The sequence below is a fragment of the Coenobita brevimanus genome, chromosome 1 (genome assembly GCF_032717465.1).
Source record: "Coenobita brevimanus isolate Jiangsu-jjx chromosome 1, ASM3271746v2, whole genome shotgun sequence".
Lineage (NCBI taxonomy): Eukaryota > Metazoa > Arthropoda > Malacostraca > Decapoda > Coenobitidae > Coenobita > Coenobita brevimanus.
In genome coordinates, this window is record NC_136954.1 from 26,695,099 (window position 1) to 26,715,022 (window position 19,924).

Consider the following 19,924-nt stretch of genomic DNA (forward strand, 5'->3'; position numbering starts at 1 on the left):
CTTGCTATCTCCAAACGCTTTTTTAAACTTAGGAAATGCCCCTGGTACTGAAGGGGTAAATGGAGGTCATATCTAATCCCTACAGTTCAGTGAGTTGACTGAAATCGTCTGGCAACAGAAAAAAAAAAAAAATAAAGACATCACTATACTGAATGACCTCTAACATTTTTTTTATTTTTTACAGAGATTAATGGCAGATCCTTAGGAGGTGTCGAAAGCACTGTAGCACAGGTAGTAGGATTTGTCCGACTGTCTTGTTACTTCCTATAATATAGAGCAAACATTAAGCAAAGACTGATAACTAAACAACAACTGCAACACAAGAAGCAGTTGTTGGGGTTACGTTTTCATCAGTGATAAATAGTTTGTTGAAAACGGTGAGGGAAACATTTGCGATTACATAATAAAATCATTATCATTTCAACACACAGTTGCACACGAAAAATACCAATTAGGCTACCTTACTACAGTACCCTCTCGAAGAAGCAGCAATACACAAATACTGTAGTAAACACACTGTAAAGTAAGAAATACAAGAGTTTAAAGTGAGAAACTAATGTTTCATATATATATGTGTGTGTGTGTGTGTGTGTGTGTGTGTGTGTGTGTGTGTTTACATTATATATTGCTGCAGGTCTTAGCAGACAGGTAGTGACCTAGTTGAAGACATTAGAGACGGAGATGAAGGCTGTGCTTAAGTGTAGCTGTTTAAATCTTCCAGAGATGACCAGAAGCATTATACAAATAAAATGCTGTTAGAAATGAATATTGGTGTATTGGACTACGGTAATCTTTAGCTTCGGGAGAAGAATATTGGTGTATTGGACTATGGTAACCTTTAGCTTCGGGAAAAGAATATTGGTGTATATGACTATGGTAACCTTTAGCTTCGGGAAAAGAATATTGGTGTATATGACTATGGTAACCTTTAGCTTCGGGAAAAGAATATTGGTGTATATGACTATGGTAACCTTTAGCTTCGGGAAAAGAATATTGGTGTATATGACTATGGTAACCTTTAGCTTCGGGATCTCTTGCATCCCAAAAGGAGTAGTCTGGGATTGTCTTTTACCATTTTGAATTTTCTTTTGTAGGTTTTGATGCTTTTGAATTTAATTTTGGCTTAACACACAATTGTAAAACAGCCTCATCAAGCTACTACCTTTAGGAAATATCTCCGCTACAGAAAGTATAAGAAAGTGGAGGAAGGACACTGCTGATGAAGTAAGCTGGTGCTGATAGTGATCTTGAATCTTCTGAACGATATGACCAGTTCGGCATACTAGTCCAAGTCGGCGAAGTAAAGCTGCAACAGGAATTATAGGTATTAGACAGTATGATCAGTAACATAATATTAGATTATGTTATAGCTTTACCGGCACAGAATTAGTTAATGTTACCAATTTAAAAAAGAAAATCAACAGTCCATGTGCGACATTCCTGAATATATTTATGGTAGATTCTCTCGTAACTATAAACTGTTCTTGTGGGAAGGTAAAGGCAAGACGAGTACAGTCTTCTCATGCCTCTTGTTCTTTCTCCAGTAAAATAAATAAAAAAATAAAGATAATAACAGAATAAATATAGTTACGAAGGAGAATTGTCGTAAGATTATATATACTGTGTATATATATTCTTTCTCTGCAGGAAACATAAGCTAGTAAAGGAGGGTTCAGAATATTCTTTTGTATCCAGTTCTTCGTATAAAAACAGATCTAAGTTACAACATGGAATCAGTCGTAAATATGTTTAAGAATCCGGCTCCAAAATACGGCACATTTCCCATTCAGTTCCACGTTTACAGGTAAGCTTCAAGTTTCAGGCAGTTTTACAGGTAAGCTTCAAGTTTCAAGCAGTTTCTTTAAATCCAAAAACCTTGTTCATAAATTTTCTAGCTTCCTTATTCCATACTATTTCTCCTTTAAAGAGGTAAATCCAGTCGGATATAAACAAACAGAGCAATGCCACGTTCTTCGAAACTTGAAGCCTGGTTTTGAACGCGTAACTTGAGTGAACCACACATGTGAAAAAGAGCTCACCTGGGAACAATGACTTACCTGGGAAAAGAAATCACCTTGGAAAAAGTAGGAAAGAGAACTCACCTGGGAAGAATACCTCATCCTGGAAAAAGAACTCGCCTGGGAAAAAGAACTCACATCGGAAAAAGAACTCACCTGGCGGCTACCGAGAGACTGAGCAGGACGATAGTTGTCAACCAGGGCATCCGCGTTGGCGTCCTTCAAGGTGCGGAACTGTGCCATCTGTAGGGGTATAGCCACACTTCACAATGTTAGTCTTGCTAACCACAGACGATTTTATACGGCCGTTGAAAATAAAAAAGACCATTCAAAGTTTTTACAATCCTGAATGAAGCACAAAGGCGTCTGACCCCTTTATTGTGATGACGTCTTACTTATTTTTTCTTGCTACCTAGGAAGACCTCTTGTACTGAAAGGATTAATGAAGGCTATATCTGACATCTCCAGTTTCAAGAACCATTCCTTAGCCGAGTACGGACGTTTTGTGACAGCATGGATAAATGAGAAACGACGTCATTGTACTGAAGGAACTAAATGCTCGATCAAGAATGACGGCACAAAAGAAGATAGAAAATGAAGAGTAAGAGGATGTGTAAATTGTCATTATACTCGTTTTACCTTCACTTGGCCCACATGTTAGTCTTTTTGCAGCCTACAGTATTTCACATAGTTCAGCAAGCAGAACAGACAATGCTGCACGAAAGTTACTCTATTGGTACAGCTAAGCAGTCAGGCAGGAGAGATGACAATTTTAGGGTAAGTTAGAGGTAAAACAGTTTAGGAGAATATATTTACTCTTATCTCCTCACCTGTGCGGCCGATATGTCTAGTTTGTCATCGAAGACCGTCCACACTACCACCTCGTTGCAGGGCGGTGTGGTCAGAGAGCCTAGGTAGCGGTAGAACTTCTTCCTGTTGTTGGGTAGGAAGGTTGACAGCGGGATGGGGTGAATGGCGACCTCTTGACCTGATGGTAAAGGAACGAATGTGAAGGAATTGTGTTTGCCCATATCTTCACGGAAATAACGAAAGCATGTAACACTCTCTCTCTCTCTCTCTCTCTCTCTCTCGCATGATATGAACATGATGTAGTGCAACCAACCGACGAAGATGTCTGTATTAAGAAACTATGGTAAAGAGGTTAGCAGTAAATCTAAGCAGAAATATCTAATGTGATACACGAAACAAAACCCACCAGTTCTGTTTTAGATTGTAACAAGTACAGTTAGAGGTTTAAGTCACACAAAGCGTCGAGTTCCGTGATAAACAAAACATCACAAAGTATCACCTGGCAGCGTGATGTTGGCAAGGCCCGTTATAAGTCCTGCGAGTGCTGGGTTGTCTTGCGCTGTGATGGTAAACATGACCCCGAGTACCGCCAGACCGTCCTCGTACAAAACGGCCGTTGCTGTGTCGTTGTAAACCTTCCTGTAATGCACCAGGTGCACCTCGCACGGGTACCTAAGAGGAGAGAGCATGCAATATTATAATCTCTCTCTCTCTCTCTCTCTCTCTCTCTCTCTCTCTCTCTCTCTCTCATGCTACTTCAGGCCATTAAGTTTCATATCCATTTGAGACGAACCAACTAATATTCCGCAAGCGGAACCATCTTCTCCAGTCATCATATTGATCTTCTGCTTATCCTGTCATACTGTTTTACCCCTTGTGTGTGTGTGTGTGTGTGTGTGTGTGTGTGTGTGTGTGTGTATTTATCTCCCCCTACCATCATACGCAGATCTTCCGTCATGTCTATCATACCGCCTCTTCCCCTTATTTCATTCATTTCTCCTCATGTCAGCATACTTAATCAGTGTCCTCTATATATCACAGTGTTTCGTCCCGTGGTTTCCATTTTTCCTGCTGTCATCATACTTAATCTTCTGCCTCCGTTATCACTCTGCCTCATCACCTTTGTTTCCATCATGGAAGCGAGCTAACCATGGCTCACTGACTCAACCCAGTCTACCATCCACCATACCAAGCCCTCTCAGTGTGGTCTAAGCTCTGCCTTCATGTTTCAGTTTTTCTTGCCTGTCATCCTTCATCCTCTCCTGCCTGAGGTACTTTATTGCCTAACAACAACCTAACCCCGACTCCGACATGATCTCTTTCTTAACTCTTCGTTACTCCATCCTATCCACTACCATACTCCACCCTAAATACTGCCATTCTTCACCTTAACCACTGCCATACTCCACCTTAACCACTGCCTTTCTTCATACTCCATCCCAACCACCGCCATATTCCACCCAAACTGCCGCAAAAATGTATCCTGACCGCCGCAACACTCCACGTCACCCTCTGCCTTACTCCACCATAATCATCGTCTACCTCCCAACTTACCTGTTGTGTCGGATGAGATGCTCCGAGCCAACGAGGTTATTGGATCCCCAGTGGAAATGAAGCTGCGCGAACTCATATTCGCCGTTGAGATTCCCGCCACGCACGTAGGGTCTGATCGGCATGTCCACTGTGATCATGGCTGCCAGTAAAGATATAGCTGTTTTAGGTAAATCCGAATAATCAGCTTGGGAGGTTTATTGAGGAATCTCTGTCAGTTTACTAATCGATTAGCTCTAAAATCTGGCCCTCCAAACCTACCAGTGTGAGTTATGATTCTTGCTGATGAAAATGTGGATAGTAATCTGCGTGTCAGCATTTCCTGATTAGATTACGTTAGCGTACGTAAGAACCAAGTGAGAGGCTGAGAACAGCGGTCGTGCTACGGTCACTAGCAAAATTGGCCGAGGAAGTGTTTTTGCAGTCACTATGTTTTCATCTGACGGAGCTGGACCATACACACAAACACTATGCTGTGGTTGCATGAAGTGCGATAGGCCTTACTCATGAGGTAGCAATGAGCCTTCTTGGTCACTGGTCAAATCAACCCTTTTATGAGGCTACACTTGGCCATCAACGGAGCAAAACCGAAATCGAGATCATTGTCAGATGAAAACAAACTGACCATGTCTTCAGAGTATAAAAGTTAGCCGTAATGAATAACCTAGGACACCTCACAGGATTTCACAACTCCGTGAAGGAACTATATCCTTTTTACATTAACCTGACCCAGATATTCGTCCTTTTACAGCTTATTTCACGTAGGTTACCAGAGATAAGAGGCAGTTATACGCCTCAACAATACGTCCTTTCCATAGCACATTTTCGTGACTAGCATCGTATTTCAATGATAAGTTTTTGCAACTCGGCATTCAAGATTGAGAGAATCCGAGAGATGCCAGTTTTAGACCTGGTTAGAGTAAAAGCAGTATAAGCGTACCTGAGTGTCCATTATTCGTGACTTTGACTGATGTTGGCATAACGTTGTAGTTGAAGAACTGGAAGGGATTCCATGTCGTCACCCTATTCCCGTTGTAGAGATCAATAGGAGACTGGCGCTGATATCCGCAAAAGGGGTAATGCTTTGCCCAATACCGCGGACCTGAAGGGTGATACTGTAGGTCAATATGTGTGTGTGTGTGAGAGAGAGAGAGAGAGAGAGAGAGAGAGAGAGAGAGAGAGAGAGAGAGAGAGAGAAGGAAAATGGGGGTCATGAGAGTTGGAACAGGCGAGTCAGCAAGAATAACCCATTATGAAAATTTTTTTTCCCCATAAGCTGCATCAGGTCTTTCAGGTCATGTAAAATTAATTCAGGATCCCTACTTGCACAAGATATCAAGTCAGGTCGACACAATGCTTTCACATCATGCTTCTTATCCTTGCTTTGGAACCCTGTAGCAGGGAACATACTTACAAGGTTTGTGTAATGCCAGAGTCTGTCATCCAGAAGTTTAATCTTGAAACACCACCACTTGTATGCCTCCACGAGCATTCCTGTTTATTCGCACTCTCCAATATGCGGCTAAAAATAAAAATCTAAACATAAACCTCACTCCATCCCCATTAACCGACTCTTGTCTCCTAGCCTGGAACCCTCTTTGCTCCTTCCTCCCTATGAATGATCTATGAATTTATTTGCTCAGCTGAGATGATGCAGGCGTGGACTATCTTATTTCCACGTGTCCTCCACGAGGGAATGTAAGTGGGACAGCCGCCCATTCTCTGAATGTGCGCACGGTCCAGATTGCCCATTCACGGATGTCAATACTTCCCCAGGCCCAGACCCGCATAATCGGCCATGTGGCGCAGGACACGGTGCTGCTGTAGCTGTGAAAGTGTCTTCATAATCATCTGTTGACTTATGGAAAGCTTTCCTTATTTATATTCTGGAATATTTCTAAGAACCAGACTGTGTCAACCACTTGCTATTTTCGGGATCGTGGCGCATAACTCTTGTAGGATATGTAACTCCTGAATTTTGTACTTGTTTTCTTTATAACCCCTTTCTTTTAAATATTTGCAGATGAATCTGACCAATTTTCTGAAAGTTTTCCAAGAAGGCTATGTAACAGGAACAATAGGGTAGCCTCACTGTCTCTTATGAGTGATAGCAAGTCAAACATAATATCTCCATGTCCAGCGTAAGTCAGTATCTCAGTCGTCAGTCAGTCACCTATACTGCTATCTCACACGCAGTACAACCTGGACAACCCCTGGTATTGTCCTAGCGTTAAGTTCATTGCTGGCTTCCCGGCTGTTTGTTGCCTTTGGTCAATTCGTTAAAACAATTTCAACCAGTTTTTTGTTCATATTTGTTCCCAAGTGTTTTCTTTGGGTAATTCTTAACATATACTTTGTTACTTACCGGTGTGACCTTCGTAGCTCCAGTGGAATTCATTTGAACCCCCCTCCTCCTCCTCATCATCATCATCATCCCCATCACCTGTGGGTGGGAGGCAAGAGGGACCGTCAGTAGTTTTTTCGGAGGTATAATTCGCGCCAGGATTGACAGTCTTGTGATGCGAGGTCGCGAGAATATATATATTTTTTTAGCATGAAAGTAATCTATTAATGAAATTGCTGTACTCAGATATCCAGCCCACTACCATGATATACCGAACGCAGTTCAAAATGTTCTTAGGTGGTTACAAATGCGCAACAATCAATCATGTGGTTTGAAAATAAACACAAATTTATTTCTGTTCTAAAACAATTTACCCACAGATGAAGACCTTTGTCCTCTGCAACTCCTTAAATTTTTATTGAGAAACAGGCCAAAAACTTCATCCAACGATCCCGAGCGTGTTCTGCAGAATAAGCTTATCTTGGGTGATCACGGTTTTCAGAACCAAGATATCAGTACCAGATAAGCGATTTCTGTTATTACTTTGGAATCATAGGTGCCTTCTGCTGCGCTGTGATTTCATCTCTGAAGTGGTAATTGTCTAAAATGAATTCTACAAACATTTTCAATCAACCTCAATAAGTGAGGCGGTGACTGAATTGGCAGAGAGGTTGCCTGCAGTCCTACCGGACCCAGGTTCTAATCCCCGCTTGGGCAGGGAACAGCTTAAGGATTTGAATTTCGCAAAAGCAGACTTTACTTATCTACTGAAGACCCGCCGACATGTCATAAAAATACCCCCGCTATTACCAGTACACCAGTCCTGTATGAGACAACCCTAGCATGTATTCAGTATGGACGGTGAGTGTTAAGACCGAAGTGGTGACATGTGGAGGTGTATGGTATGTAGGAGGACTAATGGACCTTGGGAGCAGGCTGTGAAGCCTATGCCTAGAGTCGGACACATTTGAAAACAAATTAAAGCAACAATTACCGTTTCTCTGTTGAATATAGTTAGGCCTATACTGAAATGAAACTACACAGCCAACATCGTTTGTTATCTGAAAAATAAGGAAACATTTATTAACGTTCTAAAAGTTAAGTCAAAGACGGATCACAGTATGGAATATCCTTTACATGGTCCATCTCTGCGCTGAACATTGATTACGTTCTGATGCTGTAAAATGTGTTGATGTTGTTATAAGGGATTAGATATTAGGCCACTTCCAACCCCTTCAATCCAAAGGGATCCCTCAAAAACCGCATATAATATTATTATCAGGCAGTAAAAAGAAAGAAGAAAGTCCGCGGATTGATGTGATTATATATTCCATACCTTACAGACCGCATCAGAATTATTTTAAACTATGTCAGATATGAGCATTGATCTGTCATATATTCAATAGCTATTGCTGCTGCTTTTGATGATGATGATGATGGTTGATAATTATGATGATGATGCAGATGATTGCCAGCTCCATGTTACTAGTATGTATACCGTACATACAAACACCACCACCGTTACTAACCCCAAACACGGATCATTTGCAAAATACCCACATTATCATCATATTATCTTTGCGTCACTGTTCAGTCATAAAATGAACACCAGTAACGGGCATAAAATGAACACCAGTAACGGGCTGAAACAGGAACTTGGAGCTCTGTACTACTTTACTCTAACCTGGCCTAAAATTTCCTTCTCTCCATTTTGAATGCTGAGTTGTAAAAATAGATTAACACTTAAATATGATATTAATCACGATGATGCGTTATGAAAGTGTGCGGAGCCTTAGTATTATCTTTTTCACCAGCTGACCTACGTGGAATAAGCTGCAAAATGAGGAAAATACGGACCAAGTTAAGGTAAAAAGAGTATAGTAACACAGAAATAAACTTGAAGGACCCGTAAAAATGTCAGCACTTAAGATTTATTATTTTAGGGAAGTGCATAACCAAACAAAAATGCAGCCGTGCTCGCTGACACTTCCCTCAGAGAACGTCCTCAGTAGCCCAGGCATCAAAGAAGTCACTGTGTTGCATCTTTATCACTGCGGTAGAATGGAAGCGCAAAATAATGGCGCAGAGACGGAATATGAAAAGTACTAACACAGGCATGATATACTGGTAGCGTAGCGTTACAAAAGTAAATAAATAAATAAATAATGAATAGGCGCTATCAGTTAAATATTCTGATGTACAAAACAAAAGACCCGAAACTTCTAGACAACTGTGAAAAAAAAATCCAACTCTACTAATCCTTATTCGAAGTAATTATTCGATAGGCTGTCTTGTTCTTCATGTCAGAGGCAAGCTCATTCAGTAACACAAAAGAGAGCCTTTGCTACCATAAGATTAAAAAATTAAATCACACTTCATGATCCGAAAAGCTGTTCAGTTCTGAAAATTCAAATCAATCATCGAAAGCACTGGATAATATCAGTGAAATTAGTCATAATGTCAGCTTACGTTTATTTATTATGTTTGACTTGAGTGGAGCAGATTCATAGTGCTGCACCACAGCAGACTGAGCAGGTGATGGTAATGCGAGATAGAGTGTGGTGATGCCGATGAGTAGTAAGAGCCTCATGTTGTGCTGCGGGTGTCGGGCTGGATGGCAATCACACCTGTGGGTAGGTAAGAACAGGAGTGAACACGGGGATATATATATATATATATATATATATATATATATATATGTGTGTGTGTGTGTGTGTGTGTGTGTGTGTGTTCCCATCTTAATGTAAAGTACAGTCAACGTCAAAACATCGAGCATCACAAAAACACCGAAAAATAAATAAAATATACAAAAATTAATTAAAAACAACAGCAGCAGGACGCCCCATACTACCTCCACTTCACCTGGCCATCGCCAAGCCATTCACTGTCGGCCACATCAAACACTGGCTCTCACCCTGCAACAGTCAGTTAAGGTAACGTTTGAATAATTCTGCTGATGCAGATTCTACATATGTAGCACTTTTGTTTGTCTGTATCAGTAACATTTACTCCACGAAAGTCGAGCAGAAAAATAATTGTCTGAAATTTGATATATGTATTAATCCACCGAGAAAAAGAAAATATTATACCTTTACGTCTGATATCCTCAATTCAACACATCACACACTTTCAGATAACGTACAGTACCTGTCGGTCGAGGCTAATAATTTGTTTAAACACACACACACACACACACACACACACACACAGGCTACACCAGCACGAACACTGCTGAAACGAGAGTTGAGGCAGATGAGACTTCCTGGCTCCACCCTTTGCAGTTTCCTCAGTTCATTGCCACCAGCCAGTTATCATTACCTGCTACTGTGCCCCCCTCCCCCAGCCCACCCTCTTTTAAAAAAATAAATAAATAAAAATACAAAGAAGAAAGACATGTATCCAAAGCTCTTATGCCAACCTCCATTCATGTTATTGTATATACTTTTATGGTGATTGTGCGGCTGTGAGGTAAGGGTATATGGGATGTGTGTGTGTGTGTGTGTGTGTGTGTGTGTGTGTGTAATTGAGGGAGAAGGTGGGGTTGAGGGTGAGTGTGTGTGTGTAAGGATGGAGGTGGGATGGGGATAAGGGTGAGAATATGGATGAGAGAGAGAGAGAGAGAGAGAGAGAGAGAGAGAGAAGGGGGGTGGGATAAGAAGTGGTGGAAGAGACGCTGTGAATGAAATGGTGCGATCACATAATAATACACGATTTTGATTAGGCCTGAATGATAATTTTTTGTTACAGATACGATTACATCTAATGTAATCGTGACTTGAATCATAAGTACATTTAATATACATTATTGACCCTGAGAAAATATGGTCTAGAGGTACGGTGGCTTTAGTTTTTCTTCATAATGAAATTCATAATATATGGCTTGCGTTTGAACAACACTACTTACAGTTGTGAAAAAGAATCTTCATAGATGGCGACGTTATTTTTTTTTTCCTTAGATATAGGTAAAGTTGAGTCCGGCATTGAAATCTGTGTATTTGTAATAATGAGATAAAGTGCTGGAAGGGTAAACAGGATTAGGCCTAATGATGAATCTGCATCTCATTAACTAGATGTTTAATTTTTTGACTGACTTTTCGCAAATGTTAATGGGTTTAGTATCAGCGTCATGTATATGGATCTGTGGCAGACAGCGCTCTCTGTACCGTCTCTCATTTTACAGTCATGTATAGGATATCTCACTTATGAGGGAAGATTTGACTGTAAACCTCACTACAGTTGTATATATATATATATATATATATATATATATATATATATATATATATATATATATATATATATATATATATATATATATATATATATATATTTACTCCATTCCGGTAATGACAGTCTCATTCATTCACCACAATTACTGTTTTCTGTATTAATTTTCCCCTCTTTCCTCAGTTTCTAAGAAACAAAATTCCATCTTTTTATCACCGATTGCTGGGCTTTGTTTCTCAACTTGTCCCTCTTACTTATATTTCTCCAACTTGCATTTTTCATTTCCTATCGGTCGTTTTAAACTCGTCCCTCTCCACTGTTTCCACCTGAAAGTAATTCAGTCGTTTTCTGATCTATATTCTACGTGCCTGTGTTTCAGTGCCATTTAGTTGACGGTATATGGAGGTACAACGTGAACTCTGAAGGAAAGTGATAACCTACTAGCAGGCTTGATCGAAATGAGATGAAGATGGTAAGGTAGATGTGCATTATTCTCTTGACTATCAGAATAAGGCGTTTAGAGTGTCTGTAGAGTGAATGTACTGTCTATGTGATGCATACTTGTCAGCCGAAGTGGATTGGCCACGTGAAGAAAATGGGCGGCTAGACCTAGGTAAAGAAATCCGAGTATAAATCCTGAAAGTGGGGAATTTAGGACAAGAAGACCGAATGATGGCTTCTGGATAAAAATGACAAAACTGAGGCTCTGCAAAACATCGTGCAGCATGGTCCCCAGACGAATAAAACTGACACATGTACGTACAGGAATTACAAGTTTAAAGCTCTTGTCTGTCACCACACCTCTTGTATTATATGGTATTTTAATATTTTTAGAAACGGAACCATTTCGAGGAACGGATTTGCCCGCCTTATCTCTCACTATTTTCGGACGTTAGGTTATTTACTCCTGTATACCTTAGCGATTTTAGCGAAGTCACACCAGGTCAGACCAGATCGCACCCCACAACACGCCATACCACCCTCTCACACCGCACAACACATCATACCACCTTCTCACATCACACAACGCACCATAACACTCTCTTACATCACACAACACACCATAACACCCTCTCACACAGCACAACACCATACAACCCTCTCACATCACAAAACACCATACCACCGTCTCACATCACACATCACACCATACCACCCTCTCACACCACACAACACACCATACCACGCTCTCACACCACGCTACACATCGTTCTCCCACACCACACCACAGCAAGGGCATTAACCGAAGGACCCTGAAGCTCCCTGATTTGGTGCTTCTGTACTTGCTATGAAGCAGTGCAGTGCGTCAGTGCTGATGCTCTTCGGTCTTTGTGATGATTTAACACATAATCTTCAAAACTATTGTTTGTATGATATGCAATACAATAACACCATTACAAATACTAGACGGGGGTATGGTGCCGAACACAGCTTTTTAAAAAAAATTGTTTTGAAGGCTTACAGCATCATAATTTAAATTATTATTGAATGTACGTAATTATATTGACAGATTATATAATAGTTAAATATATCAGTGAAATTCGGTTGTTTTCTTATCCACAAATTTTGTTCACTTAAAGGAAATTTGGCCTGGCAACCAGTCAGTTTCTTTAACCCCGTGGGGCCCAATGTCCCATGGGGTGATGGTTCGGGTCATTTTCAAAACGGGTAGAGAGGGAACTCCAAAGTAGGGATACGTAAGATTAACGACTATTAGTCAATAGGTGAAGGACGGTACGCTAAGTACTTTGCCCATAAAACCTCACGTGCAGCAACCTTGGATTTATTAGGGTTGAGTATACCATCACTGCTTAAAAGAAAAGGTGAACAACGAATCTAATGAACATAAAAAGGGACATTACTGATAGCCGCACCCACGACAACCGTATCCAGCACCCGAACCCATGGCAAAGGGTAAGACGTCCTTTTTCTTTGAACACATCCCTCAGACACACCACAGATGCACACTACACACACCTCATACACACTTCAGACACACCTCTGTGGGTACTGCGAAAATTAATGGAAGTGTGAACCTCATGAAACTCTACGGTTGCAACCTGTAAGATTTCATTCTTCAAAAAGATAAAATGACTCATTGAGTGACACAGTTAGGGAAACACTGGGTCTGGCCACCCCTGTAAATGTGCCAAAGTGTAAATCTGGCGTCATGTCGTCGGAGAGGGTGAGTACATGAATAACTGAAAGGGGTGGTCGACTGACTGTTTAATCTTAAAAAAAAAAAAAAAAAAAAAAAAAAAGTTTTATGAGGCTGATAAGTGTTGAAACATAGCTTAATCTACAGGTATACAACACATTTGATTGACAAAATGATATTGTATCAAAATGCTACGATTAAATTCCGATTAAGATTACTTTGGAAAAAATGAATAATCGATTACACTTGCTTGAAAATTTGTAATGGACTATGACCGATTACAGACTATCATTACTCTATGTCTATGTGTGACATCCAGTCGACCTTACTGTGCTTTGAGAGGTCTCTCTTACTTAAGTGTTAAATGTATAACCTTAAAATCATCTTCGCATTCGTTACACTATCATGTAACTTACTGTATGTGAATGCCTCTTTTTACATGAGGGCAGACTTAACGCTACCTGTCTTCTCCCCCACCTTTCATCCACCCTTGATATCTGATTTGTCCCCAGTCTCCCAACACGAATGGCTGGATCAGTCTTAGACTAGTGACCGTTACCTGTGCGTGGATGGAGAGTTACTGCAGCTAACTGAAGCGAAACCAGGAGCATACTTGTATTATATTCACTCGCTATGATTCATGACTTAATGATGATGAGGTGTAGTTGCATGTTTGCACGTGTTCTGTTCTAATGAGACTCAGATAAATAACGCGGATATCATGTGGTTTGAGTGAGTTGATTGAAGGTAAATCTTAATCGCCTGATCCCAGCCGAAACTGGCAAGTTAAAGTGAGAAGGAGCACCATGCATCTTAGTGTAGAAACCGGCAGGATATTTTTGTAGGAACAGTCGAAAAGAAAACTTATAGTACCGTAGTGAAACCTGGTAACCATATCACAGTAATTCTGTCCGTTAAGTGTTTCACTGATGACTGAGTGGGATGTGTCTCACACCAACCTTCTCCAATATAGCCTGTTCCTGAAATTTTGAATTATATCACCAGGTAAACTTACTTCACCCATTTGCGACTCCAGTTCCAGACCATTTCCTTCCTGTCGTCTCTTTATTCTTTTCGTCATTCTGCTCTTTTCCTGAGGAATTTATGTCCATTTTATACTTCGGACACCAACACAGCACTGCATAATTCAGGTGTTGCCTTACTAAAGCACGACAACTGCACTCATACTTTGGATATCCTGTTGTTCACACTTCTAGCAATATATACCGGCACGCTACTTGCCCTATTTCCGGCACTAATACGCTGTTCATTGCAGCTTAAGCCTTTGCTTCATAAATCCCACTCACATTGTGATATACGTTTGTCTATCAAATTGGTAATTAATATCGCCAATAAGGCTGTTGATATTCTGTCTATTACAGTTTTCTATTGTAAATTTCACTGAACAATCCTCTGACCATTTGCATATTGTCATTTTTCTTCCGAAGATATACAGTGTTTTGTCGAGTTAATGTCACGTTCTTTAATACTGTGTCCAGCAAATTTACTGATACCGCTAGTGATCCTTAAGTGTGGATCATCTTACACACACACACACACACACAGATGCATGTATAAACGTTATCGCTCCGCCTACTAAAGGCGGGCGATAATAATAATAATAATAATAATAATAACAACAACTTGGATGTGCAGTGTTCCTAATATTACATATAAAAATTGCAGATCCAAACGTGCCAATATTACGGAGCACTGATATATTAACCACAGAACCGACCACAGCCGTTCCTATCAATACCACTAGACCTTCCCCATAGGTGGCTGTTGTGTATATATACGCAACGACTTATCTTGCTCTCGTGTTACTGAACTAGATTCTTCTGAATTCTCTACACTCTGGCTTCGGCTTTCCTGTCATTCTCTGACTAAATAAATCTGTGCTCTTTACTCATCCCCTAATTCTACTGACTATCAAAAATTCTTCGACTATCTTACTTCTGCGATGGAACACATTCTATCCATTTCTCCTTTCTCTGAAATCTCCATTCTAGGAGATTTCAATGTTCACCACCACCTTTGGCTGTCCTCTCCTTTCACGGATCCACCTGGTGAACAAGCCTACATCTTTTCTATCCTTAATGACCTAGAGCAGCTTGTACAGCACCCTACCCGTATCCCTGACTGCCTTGGAGAGAGCCCCAACATACTTGACCTCTTCCTCACAACTAATCCTTCTGCTTACTCTGTTAATCTTTTCTCTCCGTTGGGCTCCTCCGATCACAACCTTATTACCTTAACCTGTCCTATCACTCCGGTACGGCCTGTGGACCCTCCAGGGAAGCGTCGTCTGTGGCATTTTGGAGCCGCGGACTGGGAGGCCCTCAGGCAGTACTTCTTTGATTTTCCCTGGAATGATTATTGCTTCCATGGCCGGGAGCCATCTGAGTGTGCCTTGCGCATTACGGAGCTTATTCTCTCGGGCATGGAAGCATACATTCCTTTCTCATATCCTTTGACTAAGGCAAGAAAGCATTGGTTTAATCACGCTTGTTCTAATGCTGTCCGCAACAAGGAGAGGGCCTACAAAAGGTACCGGAGCCAACCCACCCCTGAATCACATCATCTTTACGTTTTTGCCAGGAATCGTGCTAAGTCTGTTCTTCGCTCTACTAAAAATAATTTCATCCATACTAAATGCTCTCAACTCTCCAACTCGAATTCTTCCCGCTCCTTTTGGCACCTTGCCAAAAATCTTTCTAACAACTTTACCTCATCATCCTTCCCTCCTCTTTTCTACTCTAATGGTTCTGTAGCTATTTCTTCTACTGATAAAGCAGATCTCTTCGCACAGAGTTTCTCCTCCAATTTCACCTTAGACGATTCTGGTGCTGTTCCTCCATCTCTTCCCCCCTCTGACTTCCTCATGGCTGACATTAAAATTTCTTCAGTTGATGTATTTTCTGCCATTACCGGCCTCAGTACTAACAAGGCATATGGGCCTGATGGGGTCCCTCCTGTTGTTCTCAAGAACTGTGCTTCTGTGCTTACACCCTGCCTAGGCAAACTCTTTCGCCTTTGTCTGTCAACTTGTACCTTTCCTTCTTGCTGGAAGTTTGCTCTCATTCAGCCAGTCCCAAAGAAGGGTGACCACTCCCAACCCTCCAACTATCGTCCAATTGCTTTAACGTCCTGTATTTCAAACGTTTTCGAGTCAATTCTCAACAGAAAAATTTTAAGGCATCTTTCCTATCACAACCTTCTTTCCGATCGTCAGTACGGGTTCCGTCAGGGACGCTCCACTGGCGATCTTCTCACCTACCTTTCAGACTCCTGGTCATCCTCCTTTCAGGACTTTGGCGAAAGCTTTGCCATTGCACTTGATATCTCAAAGGCTTTCGATCGAGTCTGGCATAAATCTTTAATTTCCAAACTGCCCTCCTACGGTTTCTATCCTTCTATCTGTGCCTTCATCGCTAGCTTCCTTTCTGGTCGTTCTATTGCCGCTGTTGTAGACGGCCATCGTTCTTCTCCTAGATCTATCAACAGTAGTGTTCCTCAGGGCTCTGTCTTATCACCTACTCTCTTCCTTTCATTCATCAATGATCTTCTAAGCTGTACATCTAACCCTATCCACTCGTACGCTGATGACTCCACCCTTCACCTTTCCATTCGGTTCCCGCAACGCCCATCTCAACAGTTGCTTCAACAAACAAGGGATGAGGCTATGGCACACCTAATGTCTGACTTGGCTCGTATCTCTGACTTGGGTAAAAATAATATGGTTGTTTTTAATACATCTAAGACTCAGTTCTTACACCTATCAACCCGACAAAATCTTCCACAGGTATACCCACTAATGTTTAATAATATTCAGCTTAATCCTGCATCATCCTTGAACATGCTTGGGGTTTCATTTACTCGGGACTTATCTTGGAAAGATCATATTACATCTCTTGTAAAATCTGCTTCCAAGAGATTGGGTGTGCTAAGCAGACTCTACTCTTTCTTTACCCCTGCACAATTGTTGACTCTCTACAGGAGTTTTATCCGCCCCTGCATGGAGTACAACTCTCATGTGTGGGGAGGCTCGCCACATACAGCTCTTCTCAATAGGGTGGAGTCAAAGGCTTTTCGTCTCATTAACTCTCCTCCTCTTACTGACTCCCTTCAACCTCTGTCTCTTCGCCGCACTGTTGCATCTTTATCTCTTTTCTATCGCTACTTTAATGGTCACTGCTCCTCTGAACTGTCTGCTTGCATTCCTCCACCTCTACGACGGGCGCGTAGCACCCGTCTGGCAGCAAACTCTCATCCCTTTTCTGTCCAACTCTCTAATGCAAGAGTTAACCGTTACTCCCAGTCTTTCATTTATGCAACAGGTCAGCTCTGGAACTGTCTCCCTCTGTCTGTATTTCCTGCTGCCTATGATCTCCAGTCTTTCAAACGCAGTGTATCCAGGCATCTCAAAATGATCAGATCTTGAATTTGGCTCTCTATTGTATTTTGTTTATCTCTTGGAGGGAACTGTAACTGCGGGCTCATGGCCTTTGGTTCCTTCTTCCTCGCATAAAAAAAAAAAAAACTTCCCCGTGGTAATGCAACCCATTGTAGTCCCTTGTGGGATCACTACAGCTGTTTGGGAAAAATAACATGATGAACGATATGCCCACAGCACACTACAATACATCTATGACGTTTCACTGACATCCATCGAATAGCCTAGGAGGAGTTAGTGGACAAACAAACAAACGACTGGACATAAACAGAGGCCGAATGTCTCACATCGGTATATGACGACTTGACAGAACTGTTACCATCCTGCTTTGCAGGTGTCATCATAGTTATATGAATAATAATAATAATAATAACAATAATAATAATAATAATCCATTCATCCATCATCCAATCCTATATTGCCCCATGAGGAGAGAGGAGCCCATGGTTAGGCAAGTTGGTCCTGACATTTAAGATGAAAGTGACCAGCCTCAGTCATCCCTGAGTGGCATTGCGTGAGCAATAAACCCCAACCACCCCATGGATATAAACTTACACAGGCTTAATCCGATTGGAGCACCTCAGTTACCCACTAAACCATCAGGCACCATAAGATGATAATAGTAATGATGATGATGATGATGATAATAATAATGATAATGATAATAATAATGATGATAATAATAATAATAATAATAGTAGTAGTAGTAGTAGTAGTGATCACAATATAGAGGATGACAAACATCATAATATCCCCGATAAAACACGTTAACACAGCTTTGACATATAAAACCAAACAGTGGCATAATATGCTGTAATGGTAGAGTTATAGTAATACTGACAAAATTAATGTTTGACAGCAACCCAACCTTCTGTCATAGTAAAAAGATATTTCATGGCGTCAACACATGCTGTTTCAATGTTTGTCCTCCTCTGTATCGCGCCTAATAACGTGATTATTATTATTATTATTATTATTATTATTGCTACTACTACTACTACTACTGCTGCTGCTGCTGCTGCTGCTGCTGCTGCTGCTGCTGCTGCTGCCGCCGCCGCCGCCGCCGCTGCCGCTGCTGCTGCTGCTGCTGCTATTATTATTATTATTATTATTGTGGAAGGTGGGGGCGCTCACCATGCACTCGCTCAATCCAGTGCTGCTCTCGGGTGACTGCCCTTTCCTCTCTTCCCTCTTTCCTTCCTTCCTCTTCTGTCTTTCTTTCCTTCATTGTTTCCTCCTCCTCTTGTCTGTTATTATTATTATTATTATTATAATTATTATAATAATAACTATGACTGTGCTGTCCTTGCACATACCCCAGAAGCCCTACAACAGTCTCTCACCATCGTTTCCAACATTTATCATGCAGTGGGGCTCCGAATAAATGTCAATAAAACAAAAAATCATATCTCAGAGAAACAAGACAGCAGAGCCTCTTGCATTCCAGATAAATGGCGAAAATGTGAAACAGGCAGAGAATTTTACTTACCTTGGAATTGTGCTTACTGATAAACATAACAATGATGCAGAAGTCCTTGCAAGAATCAACCAAGCCTCAGCCTCTTTTGGGCGTCTCAGATCCAGAGTCTTTGAAAACACCAACTTGAGAATGACGACGAAGGTATCAGTTTATACAGCTGTATGTCTCTCCGCCCTCTTATATGGTGCCGAATCCCGGACTACTTACTGTACATCAAACACATCAAACGTATTGTCTTTTCACATCCAGTGCTTACAGTGCATCCTAGGACTCACATGGGAGGATAAAGTCCCTTTTTCTCAAATTCTTCACCGGGCAGTCATCCAGAATAGAAACCATGCTGGCTTAAAAAAAAAAAAAAATCAGATGGGTCGGACACGAGTTTCGCATGACAGACCATCGCCTTCCCCGCCAGGTTCTGTATGGCCAACTCCCTACAGCACATTGCAACCCAGGGGGACAGTAGAAGGGATATAAAGATCATATAAGAAATACGAAAAGATCATGAACCTATTTCCTGTGACAGAAAACAATGGTGAGCTCTCTACAGAGAAGAAACCATTCATCTTGAAGAATCTCGAAACCAGTGAACACCGCAGGCAATCTAGACAACCAAAACAGAGTTCTCCCAGCAATCTCGGACTTGACACGCCAACTGTGTGTCAAAGTATGTGGATCCAGAGTTGGTCCGCACAGTCACACACGTTACACCAAAGACTGAGAAACACACCAACATACTGAGTATAGAAGCCGTCGTCTTCTGTAGTAGAAGGACAGCTAGAAGATGTGTGTGTGTGTGTGTGTGTGTATGTGTAGAGAGAGAGAGAGAGAGATTTTACGGCACTCAAATCGAAATTTCGCCGGATCTAGTCGCGATCAT

At 41.3% G+C, this 19,924-nt stretch overlaps 1 protein-coding gene across 1 annotated transcript; it reads right to left on the bottom strand.

Annotated features, from left to right (window-relative positions):
• Window positions 1–1,282: 1,282 nt before the first annotated feature.
• LOC145392409 (carbonic anhydrase 14-like) lies at window positions 1,283–19,383 on the bottom strand. Its single transcript, XM_080266845.1, has 8 exons — window positions 19,320–19,383; window positions 6,745–6,822; window positions 5,703–5,771; window positions 4,383–4,521; window positions 3,328–3,467; window positions 2,849–3,006; window positions 2,175–2,261; window positions 1,283–1,306 (listed from the first exon to the last, which is right to left on the bottom strand). Exons 1-8 carry the CDS (start codon window positions 19,381–19,383, stop codon window positions 1,283–1,285), a joined length of 759 nt encoding a protein of 252 aa, XP_080122971.1.
• Window positions 19,384–19,924: the final 541 nt, after the last annotated feature.